Genomic DNA, 16,613 nt, shown 5'->3' with positions numbered 1-16,613 from the left:
ATGAAGGAAGGATCATCATTCGAGGACCAAAGAGGTAAGAGACTGAAAAGGGGTCATTTGAAGAAATTCACCAGAGCAGAGCAGGGCCAAAGAAAGGGAAAACACTGAAATTGACTGTATACAACTACACATCTGCTATGCACTGTCTCATTTAAGGTATATGCTTACACTCTGAGGCAAGTATTAGCCAAATTTTGCAAATGGGAAAACTGAGACTTATAGAAAGAAATAAGTTACCTGATGTCACACCAATATTAAGCAAGATTCCAACTTAGCCTGATGGGCCCAACTTCAAAGCCCCTACTCTGCCTCATAACCTTGGGGAAAGTGTACTATAAGAACATTCTAGAAAGCAAGGCCCTACCAACTAGACTAAAATGCACCCAAAGCTCCCACTGGAAGCCAGTGAAAATGGGGCAAGAGAAAGGTGAGGGTGATGAAACTCCAAATACCCATGAGACCCAGACTCTAGAGCATCAGACAGGCTAGAAAATTAGTCTCTGCCATCAACAGCACTGAGAAAATAGCAGAGGCCATTGACTGGTAAGGAAAGAGCTACTGTTTTCTTAATGGGCCTTCTAATGGACACTGAGGTGAACAGAAACCCCTGCATACAGCTAGGGAAAGGCTAAGCCTGGTCAGAAATGAAGTATTAATTCATCAGACAGCAGATGAAGGAAATTCCCAGGACAGCGAAGAGTAGGTAAAGTATAAAAGCACATGGCATGCTTGAAAAATAAAGACTAACTTGGAATAGGGTACAAGGAAAGGAGATTAAATACAGAAAAGAGGCTGCAAAGAAAGGTAAGGACCAAATCACAACGGGCCAGGCATTCTTTCAAGGTGTTTGGGTTTATACTTAGACAAAGGGGAACTAATGGCAAATCAATAAGCATACAGCATAGTCAGAACAAGCCTGGTGGTACTACAGAGAAATAACTGGATAACAGAGCCTAAGGGTAAACAGATTAGTCATAAATCTACTGGAACAACCCAGTTGAGACTGGGCTGAACTAAGTCAGTGACAGTAGAACAAAGAAGAAAAATGAACCGAATATGTGATTAGTTCTATATGAATTCTTAGGGGAGAGGTCACTGAGCTTGGCTCCAGCTTGGGTGAAGAGAGATGGTGGTACCATCATTACATAGAAGAAACCCATGAGGTGGTCCAAGAAAGAAATGCTGAGTATAAGATGCCTGCATGACTTCTAAGCAGAGATTCCAATAGACAAAGGGAAGACAGGGAATGGAACCTGGAGAAGAGTGGAGGTTTGTGGGGGAACCTAGCTCTAAATCATGACAGCAGAAAATACTGATACAACTGAGTAGAGCAGCAGTTCTGAAAACTGAACATGCTTCAGAATCACCTGGAGAGCTTCAGATTCAGTGGAAGTGGGGGGGGGGGTACAAATATGCATTTCTAATAGATGACACTAATGCCTTAACAACCACTGGAGTCAAGAAAGAAGAACAGGAGTCCTGGGGAAGAATCTTGAAAACATCAAAGATTTCCCAGAAACAAAGTCACAGTTGCTTGGCATCTCTCAAAATCAGAAACTGTGACCCATCCCAATCCAGATGGCAGAATGAGAAGTTTCAGGACTCCATTCCCTGCCCCCACGCCCACACAAGCTTTGAAAAACCAGCAAGAACAGGCAGAAACATCTTCCTCAAAGCTCAAGAAAACAGTTAAAGAATTGCAGTAATAGGATTGCTGAATCAAGATAAAGGCAACTTAAAAGCAGTAAGATACCCTGGCAATCTGGTTAGCCCCTCCCATTCTCTTATTGGCTTAGCAAGGAGCTGGTTCGCACTCCTAGAACATGTCCCTGGTCCCGGTTCTGCAGTAAGCAAAGTACCTTCATGCACATACTGGGAGTATGGATGTGAGGCTGAATCTCTCTGGTGATGTCCAGAGGGACTCAGCATTTCTGAACTTGCACTGCATAAAGAAAGCAGCTCACAGAATGCTGTGGAAATATAGTCTTGTCATGGCTGCTGGGCAAGGGATTGCTAGCTAAAGGACACACAGTACAGTGCCCAGAACTGTAAGGAAACTATTTGCTAAGGAAGAGGGGGCATTCATATCTGAGGAGAATTCCTAAGACCATACCCACACACCCAAGACAAGACACATGCACAGAAAGGATCAGGGAGGCCCCCATGCTTTGGTCTCAACTTAGTCTCTAAACTCATTGTATGGATATGCTCTGAAGGAGAGCACTGGCACAGATCAATCTGCAAAGACTGGGAAAGGTGCTTTCTTTTAACATTTTTTGTTGCTGTTGCTAACTCCTGGCAGTAAAGGTAAGTCAAGGAAAGTTCTGTCACAACACTAGCTGGGTACAGGCTTAAGAAACAGATGCTTCAGAGTCTAAATTCCAGCAATGATGCATTAAAATATCAATATGTCCAGGTTTCAAAAGGTTACAAAACATACAAAGAAACAGGAAGCAATGGGCCAGGCAAAGGAGAAGATTAAAGTGTTAGAAACCATCAATAAAGAGGATCAGACCTGGGACATTTCAGACTAAGAATTTTTAAAAATGGTTGTAAATATGCTCAAAGAGTTAAAGGAAAACATGGACAAAGAAATAAAGAAAATCAAAAAAATGATAGATGAACACAAACAGAATATCAATAGAGAGACGGAACTTATGAAAAAGACTCAAACAGAGCTGAAGACCACAGTAACAGACATTAAAAACTTCCTAGAGGCATTCAACAGCCAGACGGGGGCTGGCAGAAGAAACAAACAGTGAATCTGAAGGTAAGAAAATTGAAACAATCCTAACCCCATCTGAGAAGCAGAAAGAAAAGTGAACAGAGTCTGAGGAATCATGGGATACCATCAAACATACCAACATATGCATAGTGGGAATCCCAGAAGGAGAATAAAGGGGCAGAGAGAACACTCAAAGAAATAATGGCTGACAGGTTCCCAAACTTAACAAAAAAACATGATTATACATATTCAAAATTCTCAATGAACTCCAAACAGGATAAACCCAAACAGACTCACACCAAAATATATTATTAATATAATCAGACCATCAAATGCCAAAGATAAAGAGAATTCTGAAAGCTGCAAGAAAGAAACACATCATGTACAAGGAAGCCTCAATAAGATTAAATGCAGATTCTTCACAGGAAACTATGGAGACAAGAAGGCAGTGGGAAGATTTAAAATGCTGAAAGCAAAAAACTGCCAATCTAGAATTCCATATCTGGCAAAATCTCTTTCCCAGATAAACAATGGCTGAGTAAGTTCATCACCAATAGACCAGCCCTACAAGAAATGCTAAAGAGAGTTCTAAAGGTTGAAAGGAAAGGACAATAGACAATAGATCAAAGCTGCATTAAGAAATAAAGGTCTCCAGTAAGAGTAATGACACCAATAAATAAAATGTCAGGGCTACTGTATTTTTTGTAACTTCACTTTTTATTACCTACATGACCTAAAAGGAAAAGTCATAAAATGTAATGACTCATAATGTATAAACACGGTATTTGTGACAAGAACAGCATAAAAGTGGGGGGAACTAGGAGTACAAGAACATAGTCTGTATATTACTGAAGTTGAGTTGGTATTAAACCAACCAAGACTATAATAGATTTAGGACGTTAAATTTAAGCCCCATAGTAACTACAGAGAAAATTATTAGAGAATTGGAAGCTCACAGAAACAGAAAGTAGAATACAGGATGCCAAGGGCAGAGGGCAGGGGAAATGGGGAGTTAATGCATAATGGCTGTAGGGTTTCTGTTTGAGTAGATGGAAAAATTTTACTAATGGAAGGTCGAAAGGATACCATAACACTGCGAATGTGATTAATTCCATTCACACTAAATGGTATGCTTGGGAGTAGTTTAAATGGGAAAGTTTGTTTTTAGAAGTAAAGAAAAAAGGGAGGGGAGGAGAGGCAGGAAGAATGGAAGAAAAAATAAAACATGGCCCCAAAATCTTCCAAGGACAGTGAAGAGATAGGATAAGTTCCAAATCACAGTCCAAGCTGCAGTAAAAGGAGCAGCACTGTCCAGAATTTTTTGCTATTTTGCTGCCTATCAACAAAGAGTTTCATGCATATTTCTTAAATGCACAAATCAGAAAAACATTCTATACCAAATATTTCAGAATTTAGGAATTAAGCACTAGAGCTGTCAGTAAAATAAAAAATATAAAAAATTTAAAAAACAGCAGCTATGGCATAGTACATCTTCCTCAGTAGTATCATTAGAAACCAAAGAGGCTACTTAAAAGAACATAGTCTTGAGCCTCAGGAGGGGGTTACTGCAGGAAAAGTTAGAAATTAAGGATTACAACGTAAAAACTGCCTTCTTCCGGGGAACTCTGTTACCATCAAATTAATACCATCATCTAATAGACACCCAAAGGGGTAGACAGTTGTTAAACCTTCAACCCAGGTGATATTATGGAGACAGGTACTCATTTACCTCTTTGACTGAGAATTCCTTCAGGCCTAAATATTTCTGGAGTCTCAAAGGCAAAAATGCAGTCACTTTCATGGACCGTTTCCAGGTCGTCTGTGTCACAGAAGGAACGGTGGAACCCATCATAGTACATTTCCGTTAACACAATCTAAAAATGGGAAATATGCAATTAACTAGGTAACTGTAAAGTCAATAAGCATTGATATCCCAATTCTACCATGAACTTCGTCAGACCATCAAGACTGCAGTGATCCGAGTGGGCTTTGAAACATCTGAGAGAGCCCATTGTTACTTGTCTTTAATGAGAGAATCTTGAAAGCACAACATCCTCTACAATTACATAGCAATATACCCTAATTTCAGAATGTTGGATCAGAAATAGAGAGTTCCTCTAAGTTGTGAACTAGAAAACACCCAGGAAATTATAAAATCTCACCTCTTCATTTCAGAGGGGAAGAAATTAAAGAGAGGTTGGGTGCCACACCTATTCAGTGTCAAAGCAAGAACAGAGCCCATACCTGACTCACAGAGACTTCTCCCATATCACTAAATTTTCTTCTTTTCAAGTTAAAAAATGCCAAATAACCATGGATATTTGTGTTGGAAATAAAATGAAATCAATGCATATGATCAGTAATGGAAACAAGAGTTAAGAATATTAAAGTCATACTGGAACTACAAAGCTATTAAAAAGAATAAGTTACATACATTTGCACTGAGAAGGAAAACTCTAAGTAAATAAAAAAGAAAGAGAGAATACTGTAAAATGATTCCATTTTTATAAAATATAATATTACATGTACAGAAAAAAATTTGAATTAATATATAACAAATTTTAACAATTAGTACTAAAATACTTAGTACGAGATATTTTCACTTTCTAAGTTTTATTTCTAAAATGGTTATTTTACAAAGCAACAGAAAAGAAAAGAAGGGATAAAAGACAATGGAGACATTTACAGACTTAATTACATGCTCAGCAGCACTGTCTAGTGAAAAAAGCATTAGATTCGGCATGAGGAGGTTCCAGTCTCAGCCTGCCACCAACCAGCCCTGTGACCCTGAACAAGTCACATGGTTCCTTTGAGTCTGTCAAATGAGTGGGTTAAAATGGACCCCAAAGGTCCTCTCTATTGGCACTAACATCTAGAGTCTGTAAAATGAAAGAGGCTGGTGGCATATTCCACAAATAGTCCAGGAAAAATATTCCTGACACATTTTTCCTTTTGATGATTTTAATGACCATGTCATTTTTCTGCCAGTGAACATGCAAATATAATTCACTTTCTCCAGTAAGCTGAAGTCAAAAGCAAAGTTGTAATTCATTTCACCAGTTTAATCCATGTGCAAAAAAAACCAGACACCACTGGAAGCTTTAAAGATACAATCAGATTGCCTTGGACACATACCTAAGCCTCCCTCCCTCTTTTTGTCCTTCCTCTCAACCTGAAAGGGGTATGGGGGTAGAAATGAGTTCTTCAGAATAAGGAAGAATATGAATGTTTTATCAGTGTGCCAGTACTTGCCCTATGAAAATATGAGACATTTGCTATGTTAGGGCAAGACTGCCTGTTATATTTATTTTACTGTGGTAGCTTCCCAAATGAGGTCACATGAAGCCAAAGTACAAAATACCTTTATTATTCAAGTGATTACACAGAATGACCTGAATAATAAAGATCACTACACAGAGGCTTCCAGAAGCTATCGAAGGAAAAGCTATTTAGCTACTTAATAATCTTTCCTCAGTAAGTCTTAAAATGGGAATGTTTAAAAACAAAAATCCTAATAGTGAATTAAGTAAAAACGGTAACCAAAAATATGTCAGGTCACCAACAGGCCAAAAGATTGGGGAGGGAGGTGAGGCTGGCCAATTTACATATAACTTCTTACCAAAGACTTACTCAGGGGGTGGGGGAAAGGTGGGGGAGTACAACTTTCCTTTAAGCGCCTAGCTATACAAGGCAAGAGACTCTGGTCCAGCTTTAATTGCAAAACAAAATGCCCTGAGTATCTGAATGTATAGAACCCTGCACTACAAAAAGATCTATTTTACCACCATATGGAAAGGGGTTTTCTTGAGTAACTGTGTTTTCTAAACCTTCAAATACCACAGGGATGCACTTTCTATTGCCCACATAAACATCCATCAGAATGATTTAAGATGGGTTACTTTACATACAAAGCTATAAGAAGGTCTTGATATAAAGTCACAGCTTTTCCTTTTAAAAATATGTATATAATTAAAAGAAGCATAAAAAGTGTACACAATTTTTTCTTTGTAAGTCTTCATTTTTTTCTCTCAACACTAGAAGCAACTGGTCTTAAATTTCTATCTAACCATATTTGGCACAGAACTGTTTAAAAATTTCAGGAAAGTAGCAACCAACATTTTTGTGGCTCCTGTGTAATGGGTTTTAGCAGGCTCATTACCTGATCAGTAGGGATCTTTGTTTCCATAGACACTGCTTCCCGAAGTCTAGCGACACTTCCAGACAGAGGCACAGCCACACCAATCCTCATGCAGTGAGAGCATTTCCCTTGATACACTATGGTAACATAGAGAGGCCTGTATGGATTAAAGTCAGAGCTTCTCATTAACCACTTATTTCAATTAAAACACAGAAACTGCAACACAGATGTGATCTGAAATCAATGTAAAACTGAAGCTAATTCACACCTTTATTTGGAAGCCAAAGAGAAAAACTTCATTTGGACCCAAATAAAAGTACCAAACAATAATCAAGAGATCTTTGGAAAAAACGATCTTCAGAGAACAAAATTATGACATATTTATACTTAGTTTTGTGTTTTATATTTTCTTAAAAACCACATAACTCTTGGAAATGTTGAGAAACAGTTCAAAATAATGTAACCAAAAGTGCAAATAACTAAAGCATTAAAAGTACAATGTAAGGTCTCTGGAGAATCTAAAAGGAGTCAACAACCTATCCCCTCCCACAGTTCCTGCCAATGGATGACTAACTGAACCAGACACCAAGGCACCTTTCACACTTGTCTCATGTACCTGCTCACCCTGCAAACTCAAACAGGCATTTATTTCTGCCACGTTTCATTCATTCAATTTATTAGTAATCGTATAACTTGTCTAAATCATTATGAAGGCCTTGTAGGACTCTTCAGAAGAAAAGGAATACTTCAGGGATGTGCAGTCTTTATTTTACTAAATCTGTTCTTACCTTGTGTGGGGTAGAGGAATTGGCAAAGAAATGCAGAGGAAAGGGTCAAAAGTGTTGCTCTGTTTCTGGCAATGGGGACATGTCAAAGAAGATCTTCAAAAACAAAATATAAGACACTCAGGTTACGATCACCTGGAACCGCATCAAGCAGATAAAATAAGACAGAAAATTTCATTTACTCATACCTGTACTGGGCTTGAAAAAGTTCTTGTACAAAAGTGCTACAGACAGGAAAGGAAGGTCCCTCAGGCATCATATCAGTCTCTGATGGTGGCTAAAAGAAAAGATACTACAATTTCACAGACTAGAAATACCTATTCTTGATTTAAGATGAAACTTTAAAAGTTACAAATGCCCTCTACTCCCTCTAGAAGCATACATCAAGTCCAGATGCTTCAGATGTGCTGACAAGATGTGGGTCATATGGACTTATCCACCTCAAAGGCTCCCAGCTAGGAACCTGTATTCAGGCAGCTATGCAGCTCTCTTTCCCCAGGAGGCTACATTTTCCCTCCAATTCTTAAACCCCCTCCAAACTGGAGCCCAGGATGTAATCCCCAACCACCTCAAGAGTACCGAGTCCTCCCACACCTAAATTCTCTAGCACCTTTAAGCTATGCTGCTTATTCTGGAGTCACACTCTCTTGTGTATTTTATTTAGCCTTCTCAGGTCCCTCCATAAAAGAACGATTTACTAAGAATCTGCTATTATATGCGGAGAACATTGTGCGGGGCATTAAGGATACAAAGATAAAAAAGATACAGTGTCTGACTCTAAGATGATCTCAATTTGGTGGGAGAGTGAGCAACAACCACGTGATCACCAGATAGTAAAATGAAAGTCATATCACTGTGCAGAGTGCAAGCCTTGGATAAGAGTAATATAACAAGTTATCAAAACTAGAAATTTAAAACTAGAAATTTAACATTTGAAATATAGAGCAGAATGATCAAAAACAGTAAAAGCTGTATGAGGGAGACAACTCTTTAGGCTTAATTATTTCCATTTTACAAATAATTTTACCCATCATATTAAAGTTACATGCACAAAAAACAAACCTGAATCACTATTTCTCAATAAGAATATTTTGGTGGTTCAGTTCCTACACTCAAATCCAATCTTAATATCAGAGACATCCATATGTTTACCTTTTATTTGCAATTATTTTTTATTAAATAAATTGTAGGTTATAAATATTTACCTGTTGACTGAGTGTCTATTCCAGGGATCTACAAACCGTGTGCCTTATTAGAATAGGGAGTAAATTTCTGCTTTAAAAGCAATTTGTGGGAATCTCTTAATTTTAGCCTGAAGCTAGTCATACATGTAAAATGTCTCCTCTCTCACTAGACTGTAAGCTTCTTGGGGACATGCCTCTTGTCTCTCACACTAAGGCACAGTGGTAAGTGAACAAGGTGAAATATCCATCCTTTAAGTATCTTGAATTTTATACTCACCAGAGAGCTTAGTCAATTTCATCATATTAACCTAACTAAATCCAAGCTACCACCACTCCTTGGTGGAGGAGGTTTGGGAGAACAATCTGCACTCTCCTTCCTTTTACTGAACATCCCAGAGCAGAGGCTGCTCTCTGACTGCCTGGCTGAGTTTGCCCTCACCTTCAGAGGAGGCTGGCCGCTCTGCTTCACAGCATGATTGAGGTCTTCATGAACTCGGTCCAAAAGCCACAGCAGAAACTCCTGGGCATCATGCTGGGAATTTCCCCGATATTGCAGTGCGTTCTTTGACACAATACTCTATGCAGGTAAATAAATCAGCATGAACAGTTGTGATTTGCTGGCTTTAAAGATAAACTATTTATTCATAACCCCCAAAGAGGGATGCAAACTCTCAAAGGTATGAGAGAGTCTTTCCTTGAAAGACAGCAATGCAAAGACAGGTGCTGTAAAAACCCCACCCCCATAATGTGTACCAAAAATCTTAAAATGCACCTACCCAGCAATCCTACTTATATATATATTTATAAAGGAAACATCAGAACAGTATGCCAAGACTTTTAAAATGACAGTTATCAGGGTTTATAATAGCAAAAAAATTGGTAATAACTTGAACATTTTAAAAAATGGAAATTGGTTCAATAAATTATAAAACAACTACACAACATAGCCATTCTAAAATATATAGCTATATGAAGTGAGAAAAAAAGTTGTAAATCAGTGCGAATCCTTGTAAAAAAAACTGCATGTGTATGTAGACATATACATACAAAGAAAAAGCTCTAAAATGATTTCTACCAAAATACTAAATGTTATCTTGGGTAATGGAATTAGAGATAAGTTTTTTTCATTTCTTCTTTTCCAAATTGTCTACAGTAAACAGATAACAATTATAATAACTAAAATAGCTTTGTTTCAAACTTTGCGGTAAGATTTATTTAAATTGATTTTGCTAAAATGCTCAATTTTTATGTAAGATGCTTTGTAACTCCAACATTCCTTATTCATTCAACAAAGATTTAATAAGTGCCTAATGTACTAATGTACAGTGAGGGAGACAGACCCACCCCACTGAATCCCACCCCATCCCCCACCCCCCAAAAAAATCAATGCTTAAAATGCAGCATGATGGGTAGGGACAGGGGTGGTAGGAGTCAGGTTTCTTACTGTCAGAGAAGGGATTTCTAGATAAGGAGAGAAAGTCAGAATGAATTAGAGTTGGAGATGTCAGTATAAACTCATGTTCAGTGTAATATAAAGATGGATATAGAAATAATTATAGATATGTATAGATATATGGATTAACAAATATAAGTATTTCCTAGCTCTGTCCAGTGGGAGGGCCTAGAAGCAGTGACACTCCAGTAACAAGGTGCACACCCCAAGCCCAGATCTTGGTTCCTAAATACCATTCTCCCAACAAAATGAAGAAGGGCTGCTTGGAGAAATGCCTGATTCTAGGGCTAGACAGGCTATGTATGATAAACATGGAGAATCTTATAATGACAGAAAGCAAGTGATTAAAAAAAAAAAAAGAATGGAACATGTCAAAGGTCCAAGCTGGACTAATTTGAGCAAAAATAAATAAATAACAGAGTACTGGATTATAACCCAAAGTATGAAATAAATAATTGAATAAACACATAAATAAGTGGGGGGAAAGATACAAATCTCCCTTACAGAAGAAGAATTTCAAATAATTTACATTGATACTCCCCTCTCCAGGAGGCAACACTTAGCCCTCTCCTCAACCCTAGAGTATGGGCTAAGCTTAATGACTTGCTTCCAAAACATGGACTATGGAAAGCAGGGTGGAAAGAAAATTGATAGTGAAGAAACCTGGGTAACACTACCTCAGCCAGGTGATCACTGTGAACATCTGATAAATCATGATGACATATACCCATAACATGATATGATGACACTGGTACTAAACCTCTGTGACCTTCCTTCCCAAAACCCATCATCTCAGGGTATCCACAAGAAAAACATCAAACAAAATCCAAACTGAGGGACATTTTGCAAAAACTCCAACAAGTGCTTCTCAAAATTGTCAAGGTCATCAAGTACAAGGAAAGTCTGAGAAACTGTCAGAGACCAAAGGAACAAATGAGACATGGCAACTATATGTAATGTGGTATCTGAATAAGATCCTGGAACAGAAAAAGGACATTGGGGAAAACTGGTGAAATCCAAATAAAGCGTCAAGTTTAGTTAAGAGTAACATACCAGAATTAGTTTCTTAGTTGTGACAAATATACTATGGTGATGTTAACAAAAGGGGACCTGAGCGTGGAGTACACGGTGATTCTCTGTACTATCACTGCAACTTTTCTGTAAATGTAACACTAAGTTAAAACATTTATTTAAATATACACATTTACAAATACATTTATAAACATAAATAAACTTATAAATTTATCTAATAAATGTAAATGGGGCAGTTGTGCCTATTGGAGAAGGACAGTGGTATTAAAATAATAGTCAAGGAACCTTCCCAAGAGGGTTGAAGGACAAAGGCAGGGATTCATGACTGTGAAAGAAATATGTATAAAGACACAAGGTGTAAGAAAGTAGAAAACCTTCAAGGAAAATCAGGAATTTCACTAGGCCTGAAATTCTGGGTCTATAAAAGTAGGAAGAGATAAAATAGTAGAGAGAGGAGGGGTCAGCTCAGCAAAAATTTTAAATGCCATTCAAAGATGACACAGGGATCCAATGAGGGGTTTGTAAGTGAAGTGGTTAATTTAACATCATGGGTTCTTGGTTCAAATCTCTGATTCAACACTTGTGACACCTGGGCATACTCCCCTCCAAAGCAAAAAGGATTATGATTGTGTGATGATTAAGAATGCATGCAAAACATTTCACATGTAAATGTGATACATAACAAGCACTCAATAAATACTACCCATTAGCTTTGTGTTTGGATGTAGGAAGGGAGAACGGGGTAACAAATACACAAAAGGAGAGCAGTTAAGAGACAAATAAAATGGAATGAGGCAAGAAATAATAAGGGTATGGGCTACAGCAGTGAGAACAGAAACATGATGGTGGATTTGAGAAAGACTGAGGCAGTAGAGTCAATAGAATTTGTGACCTAATGAATATGGAGAGTAAGGAAGCGCCAATGCCACCCAGATGTCTTATGAGGATGACGGCAAAATAGTGCCCTTCATCAAAATAGAAAATAAAAAAGGAAGAAGCCCAGAAAGAGGATGATGAGTTCCCTTTCAAATCTACTGCACTAGAAGTTCTGTGGAACCTCCCAGTGGTATTATCTAGTAAACAACCAAAAATACAGATCTGGGGTGCAAGGGAAGAGTCTGTGCTAAGGACAAAGATTTGGGAGTCAACAAGTAGGTGATAGTAGAAATCAGGTATACAGCTAAGATTGCCCAAATATAATACATGGAAGATCAAGTTCGAGGACAGAATCCAGAGGACACTACATTTAGGAGGTCCCCAAAGGAAACCAAGAAAATTCCATAAAAGAGTTACAAGAAACATGAGGAGAATGGAGTCCCAAGAGTCAAAAGAAGAAAGTTTCATGAATAAGAGAGTGATCAACAGTGTTAAATGTAGAATGATAAAGTAGGCCAAAGAACTAAAAACTGTCCACTGTATTTTCCAATTAAGATAATGATAAAAAAGACTGGTAGTTTGAAGCTGCATATATCACAGGAAAGCATGTTCTTAAAAATAATCCATTCCTATGGGTATAAGCCCATTATAAGTAGGACCCTCTTGATGGGGCTACCTCTACCTCATTCAGGATGTTTTAACCATATTACTGGAATCCTTTATAAACAGAATTAATAAAGAGACAGAGAGAAAGCCACGAAACAAGAAGCTGTAATCAGTGAAACCCAGAAGAGAGGGGAAAGATGAGCACATGCAGTCAGTCATGTACCTTCCAAGAGAGAGAGGAGTCAAGGATCACCAACAGCTGGTCTTGGGGAAGAAAACAAGACCAAATTAATGATACCTTAATTTGGACATTTTCTTGGCCTCAAAACTAAGTTAAGAAATTCTCATTGCTGAAGCCAATCCATTCCATGGTATCTGCTATGAGCAGTCTAGGAAACTAAAACAGTGATGAAAGGGGAGTAATTTGCAATTCAATTATAAAAAATCATATCTTGATGATCAATTGGATGTGAATGATAACCAAATAAAATTATTTATAAAAGTCCCTCAGATTTAGATTTGTGGGAAAAATCAAAGGGAAATATGAGACAGAGTATGGAGGCGAAACTTGCTAAATGAATAAAGTGAACAAGGGAGTGGAGGGACCCTCAAAACAAACAAGGCTTCAAGTGACAGGAAGGTTATACTTGGGTGCCATCTTAGACACAGGTACACAAAAGGAGGAACAGGTTTGGGAAAAAGTCTCCACTACAGAACTTCCCTCTGTGGTCAGATGCCACTCTAATTGCTAGATTCTATTTCTTCTTTCTCAGTATTCACCTTCTTCAATCTCCTGTAGCATTTCATGTAGTTGACATCTTACTTCATCTTGAAACAGTGTGGCTTGTGGCCTTATGTTCTCATTTAGGAGAATCAAATCAGGGGTACAGGAGAAGGATTTACATTACAGAAGGAAGAGATTTCCAAAGAGAAAAATGGAACAATAAAAAGCACCATGAACAGTAGCAGATAAATCTGTGGCTGACTCTCAGGTGAAGAGAAGCAGCACTGAGGTGGCTGGTGATACGATATGGGGGATAGAAAGAGAAAATCAAGGATGACAATTTAACTTCTCTGACTTAGGAACAGAGGAACAGACTGGGGAACTGTGGAGTTTTGAAAATGCTGAGTTTGACGTGCCTACATGATCCCAGGTGGTATTAAATCTGATGCTAAGGAAATAGCTCTGGCCTGGAAATTTAAATCAGAATGGCACATGCCTATCATATGAGCATGGAAGAGATAACCAGAAAATATCTAGGGAGACAGGAATGCAGCTGGGAACAGAAGCTTGAAGAACACTCGCATAAAAGGCACAGGTCATGAAAAGAAGCCCATGAAAGAGATAAGAGTGGGGAGCAGAGCCAGAATACAAGCTGGGGAAGGAGAACCCAAAAAGAAGGGAGCTAAAATGTAAACTTTAACTGCTGAAAGGTCAAGCAAAGCAGACACTGAGACAGGTCGTTTGGAGCAGCCAATCAAGAAGCTGATTGCCCATGTAATTTCAGAAAGTAGAATCCTGATCAGAAAGGGGCTGAGAGAAAAAAATGTAAAGAAGTGGAATGATGCAAGACCATTCTTATCCAAGAAGCTTAGCTATAAAAGGAAGGAGGAAATAAGCTGTAATTCTCTGATCGGAGGACTTACAAAGCAGAGGGAGGCCTGTACATATTTATGTGCTGAGAGAAGGAGCTAAGAGAAAGGAAATACCTGAAGAAGGAGGGGTTCAGAAAAAGAGGCAGAGGAATTAGCCTTAAACAAAAGGTAGGAGGAGGGAAAGAAGAGAAGGTAGTTATGGATTCAGGTTAAGTAGCAGACCAGAAGGCAGGGGATCCTGTTTGTTCTATATTGTTTATTTTGCAGAGGAAGTAAGGGTCAACTGCCAAGAGGAAGTCTAGGCAGGGGTAATGACAAATTTCATGGCACACAGTTGGGTTACTCAAAGTGCCAGCCAAACAAGCTCTGTTCCAGATCTTCTCTCTTATTTACATCCAGTGGGAGGGTGAGGGGTGGAATTTTCAGCACTGGCATCCAGTAAACAAATTAACTGAAATCAAATCCTTCATTATGTGTCCAAGCAGATATTTTATACACAATGTCCATTCAAATTTCAGGGTGCAGACAATAGTCACTTCTTTATTAGGGTTACATAAATTTGACTTATACTTCCTGACACTATCACTTCAACTCATCCAGCATTTATCCACCAGTCACCATGTACAAGGCATTGTGCTAAGGCTGCTCAACAAGATTTTTGTTGGGCACAACTAAACAAGCAACAGGGTTTCCATAACTAGGGCAAGAACTACTCTGGGTCAGCCCCACCCAAAATCACTACATCACAAACTAAAGGAAATTATACAGAAAAGAAAAGCCCAGTGCACAACATACGCAAACACAGAACCTCTTCTTTCTGCCTCTTTTTTTTTTAAGGTTTATTTTATTTATTTCTCTTCCCTTCCCCCCCACCCCAGCTGTCTGTTCTCTGTGTCTATTTACTGAGTCTTCTTTGTCCACTTCTGTTGTTGTCAGCGGCACAGGAATCCGTGTCTCTCTTTGTTGCATCATCTTGTTGTGTCAGCTCTCCGTGCGTGCGGCCACCATTCCTGGGCAGGCTGCACTTTCTTTCGCCCTGTGCGGCTCTCCTTATGGGGCACACTCCTTGCACGTAGGGTTCCCCTACGCGGGGACACCCGTGTGGCAGGGCACTCCTTGCACGCATCAGCACTGCGTATGGGCCAGCTGCACACCAGTCAAGGAGGCCCAGGGTTTGAACCGCGGACCTCCCATGTGGTAGACGGACGCCCTAACCACTGTGCCAAGTCCGCTTCCCTTTCTGCCTCTTTTCACCCCTTCACAAAAGTGAACTTCCTCTCTCTGCCTAAAACCACCCTTTATATGTGACTTCCCACTGTAGATCTCCAGGGATCATACATATTTACCTCTTCCCCACACAAACAAAACAAAGAATAATCTAATAACCAATTCTTTCATGTCACAGGAGTAAAACAAGTGGGAGTCAAAAACCCAGAGTTCAAGCCCTGGCTCTCCACAAAATATTGGTTATTTTAGGCAAGTCACTCAACTTGCAAGTCCTAGTTTATAAAATGAAGCGGGTAGGTTAGGCCATCAATAGGGTCGCTGGCTCCCCAAATTTTAACCCAAGCTCTTCCTCTCGACATCTAGCTAGTGCTTCAGTTTTTGTTTAAGACCACATCAGAAAACTCTGACCTGCTTTTTTACAATTTTTTTCATAGTTTAATTTGTAAATTAGTAAACTTTAATTTACTTGGATATTCTAAAATTAATCCTGTAATTTTACAGTTTTTAAAAGTTCATTACCAGGAAGTGGTTGTGGCTCAACTGATAGAGTGTCCGCCTACCATATGGAGGGTTCAGGGTTCAATACCCTGGGCCTCCTGACCTGTGTGGGGAGCCGGACCATGCACAGTGTTGCTGCACACAAGGAGTGCCATGCCATGCAGGGGTGTCCCCCACGTAGGGGTGCCCCACGCACAAGGAGTGCGCCCCGTAAGGAGAGCTGCCCCATGCAAAAAAAGTGCAGCTTGCCCAGGAGTGGTGCTGTACACATGCAGAGCTGACGCAGCAAGATGATGCAACAATTTTAAAAAGTGACACAGTTTCCCAGTACCACATAACAAGAATGCAGGTGGACACAGAAGAACACACAGCGAATAGACACACAAAGCAGACAACGGTGGGGAAGGGCAGAGAAATAAATAAAATAAATCTAAAAAAAAAAGTTCATTACCATGGAGCAGGCAGGTGTAACTTCAGTGATTGACCACTGTTT

General features: G+C 39.1%; 1 protein-coding gene across 1 annotated transcript in view; it reads right to left on the bottom strand.

Moving 5' to 3' along the window:
* Positions 1–16,613, bottom strand: part of USP31 (ubiquitin specific peptidase 31) — a 117,794-nt gene that overhangs the window by 79,447 nt on the left and 21,734 nt on the right. Inside the window, exons 2-6 of the mRNA XM_058286281.2 lie at positions 9,272–9,409; positions 7,837–7,925; positions 7,652–7,744; positions 6,885–7,020; positions 4,455–4,599 (exon numbers count right to left, since the gene is read on the bottom strand). Coding sequence (XP_058142264.1) covers positions 4,455–4,599; positions 6,885–7,020; positions 7,652–7,744; positions 7,837–7,925; positions 9,272–9,409 — 601 coding nt within the window. The remainder of the gene's footprint in view (positions 1–4,454; positions 4,600–6,884; positions 7,021–7,651; positions 7,745–7,836; positions 7,926–9,271; positions 9,410–16,613) is intronic.

This window comes from Dasypus novemcinctus, chromosome 23 (genome assembly GCF_030445035.2).
Source record: "Dasypus novemcinctus isolate mDasNov1 chromosome 23, mDasNov1.1.hap2, whole genome shotgun sequence".
Taxonomy (NCBI): Eukaryota; Metazoa; Chordata; class Mammalia; order Cingulata; family Dasypodidae; genus Dasypus; species Dasypus novemcinctus.
This window is presented reverse-complemented; position numbering and strand designations above follow the sequence as displayed.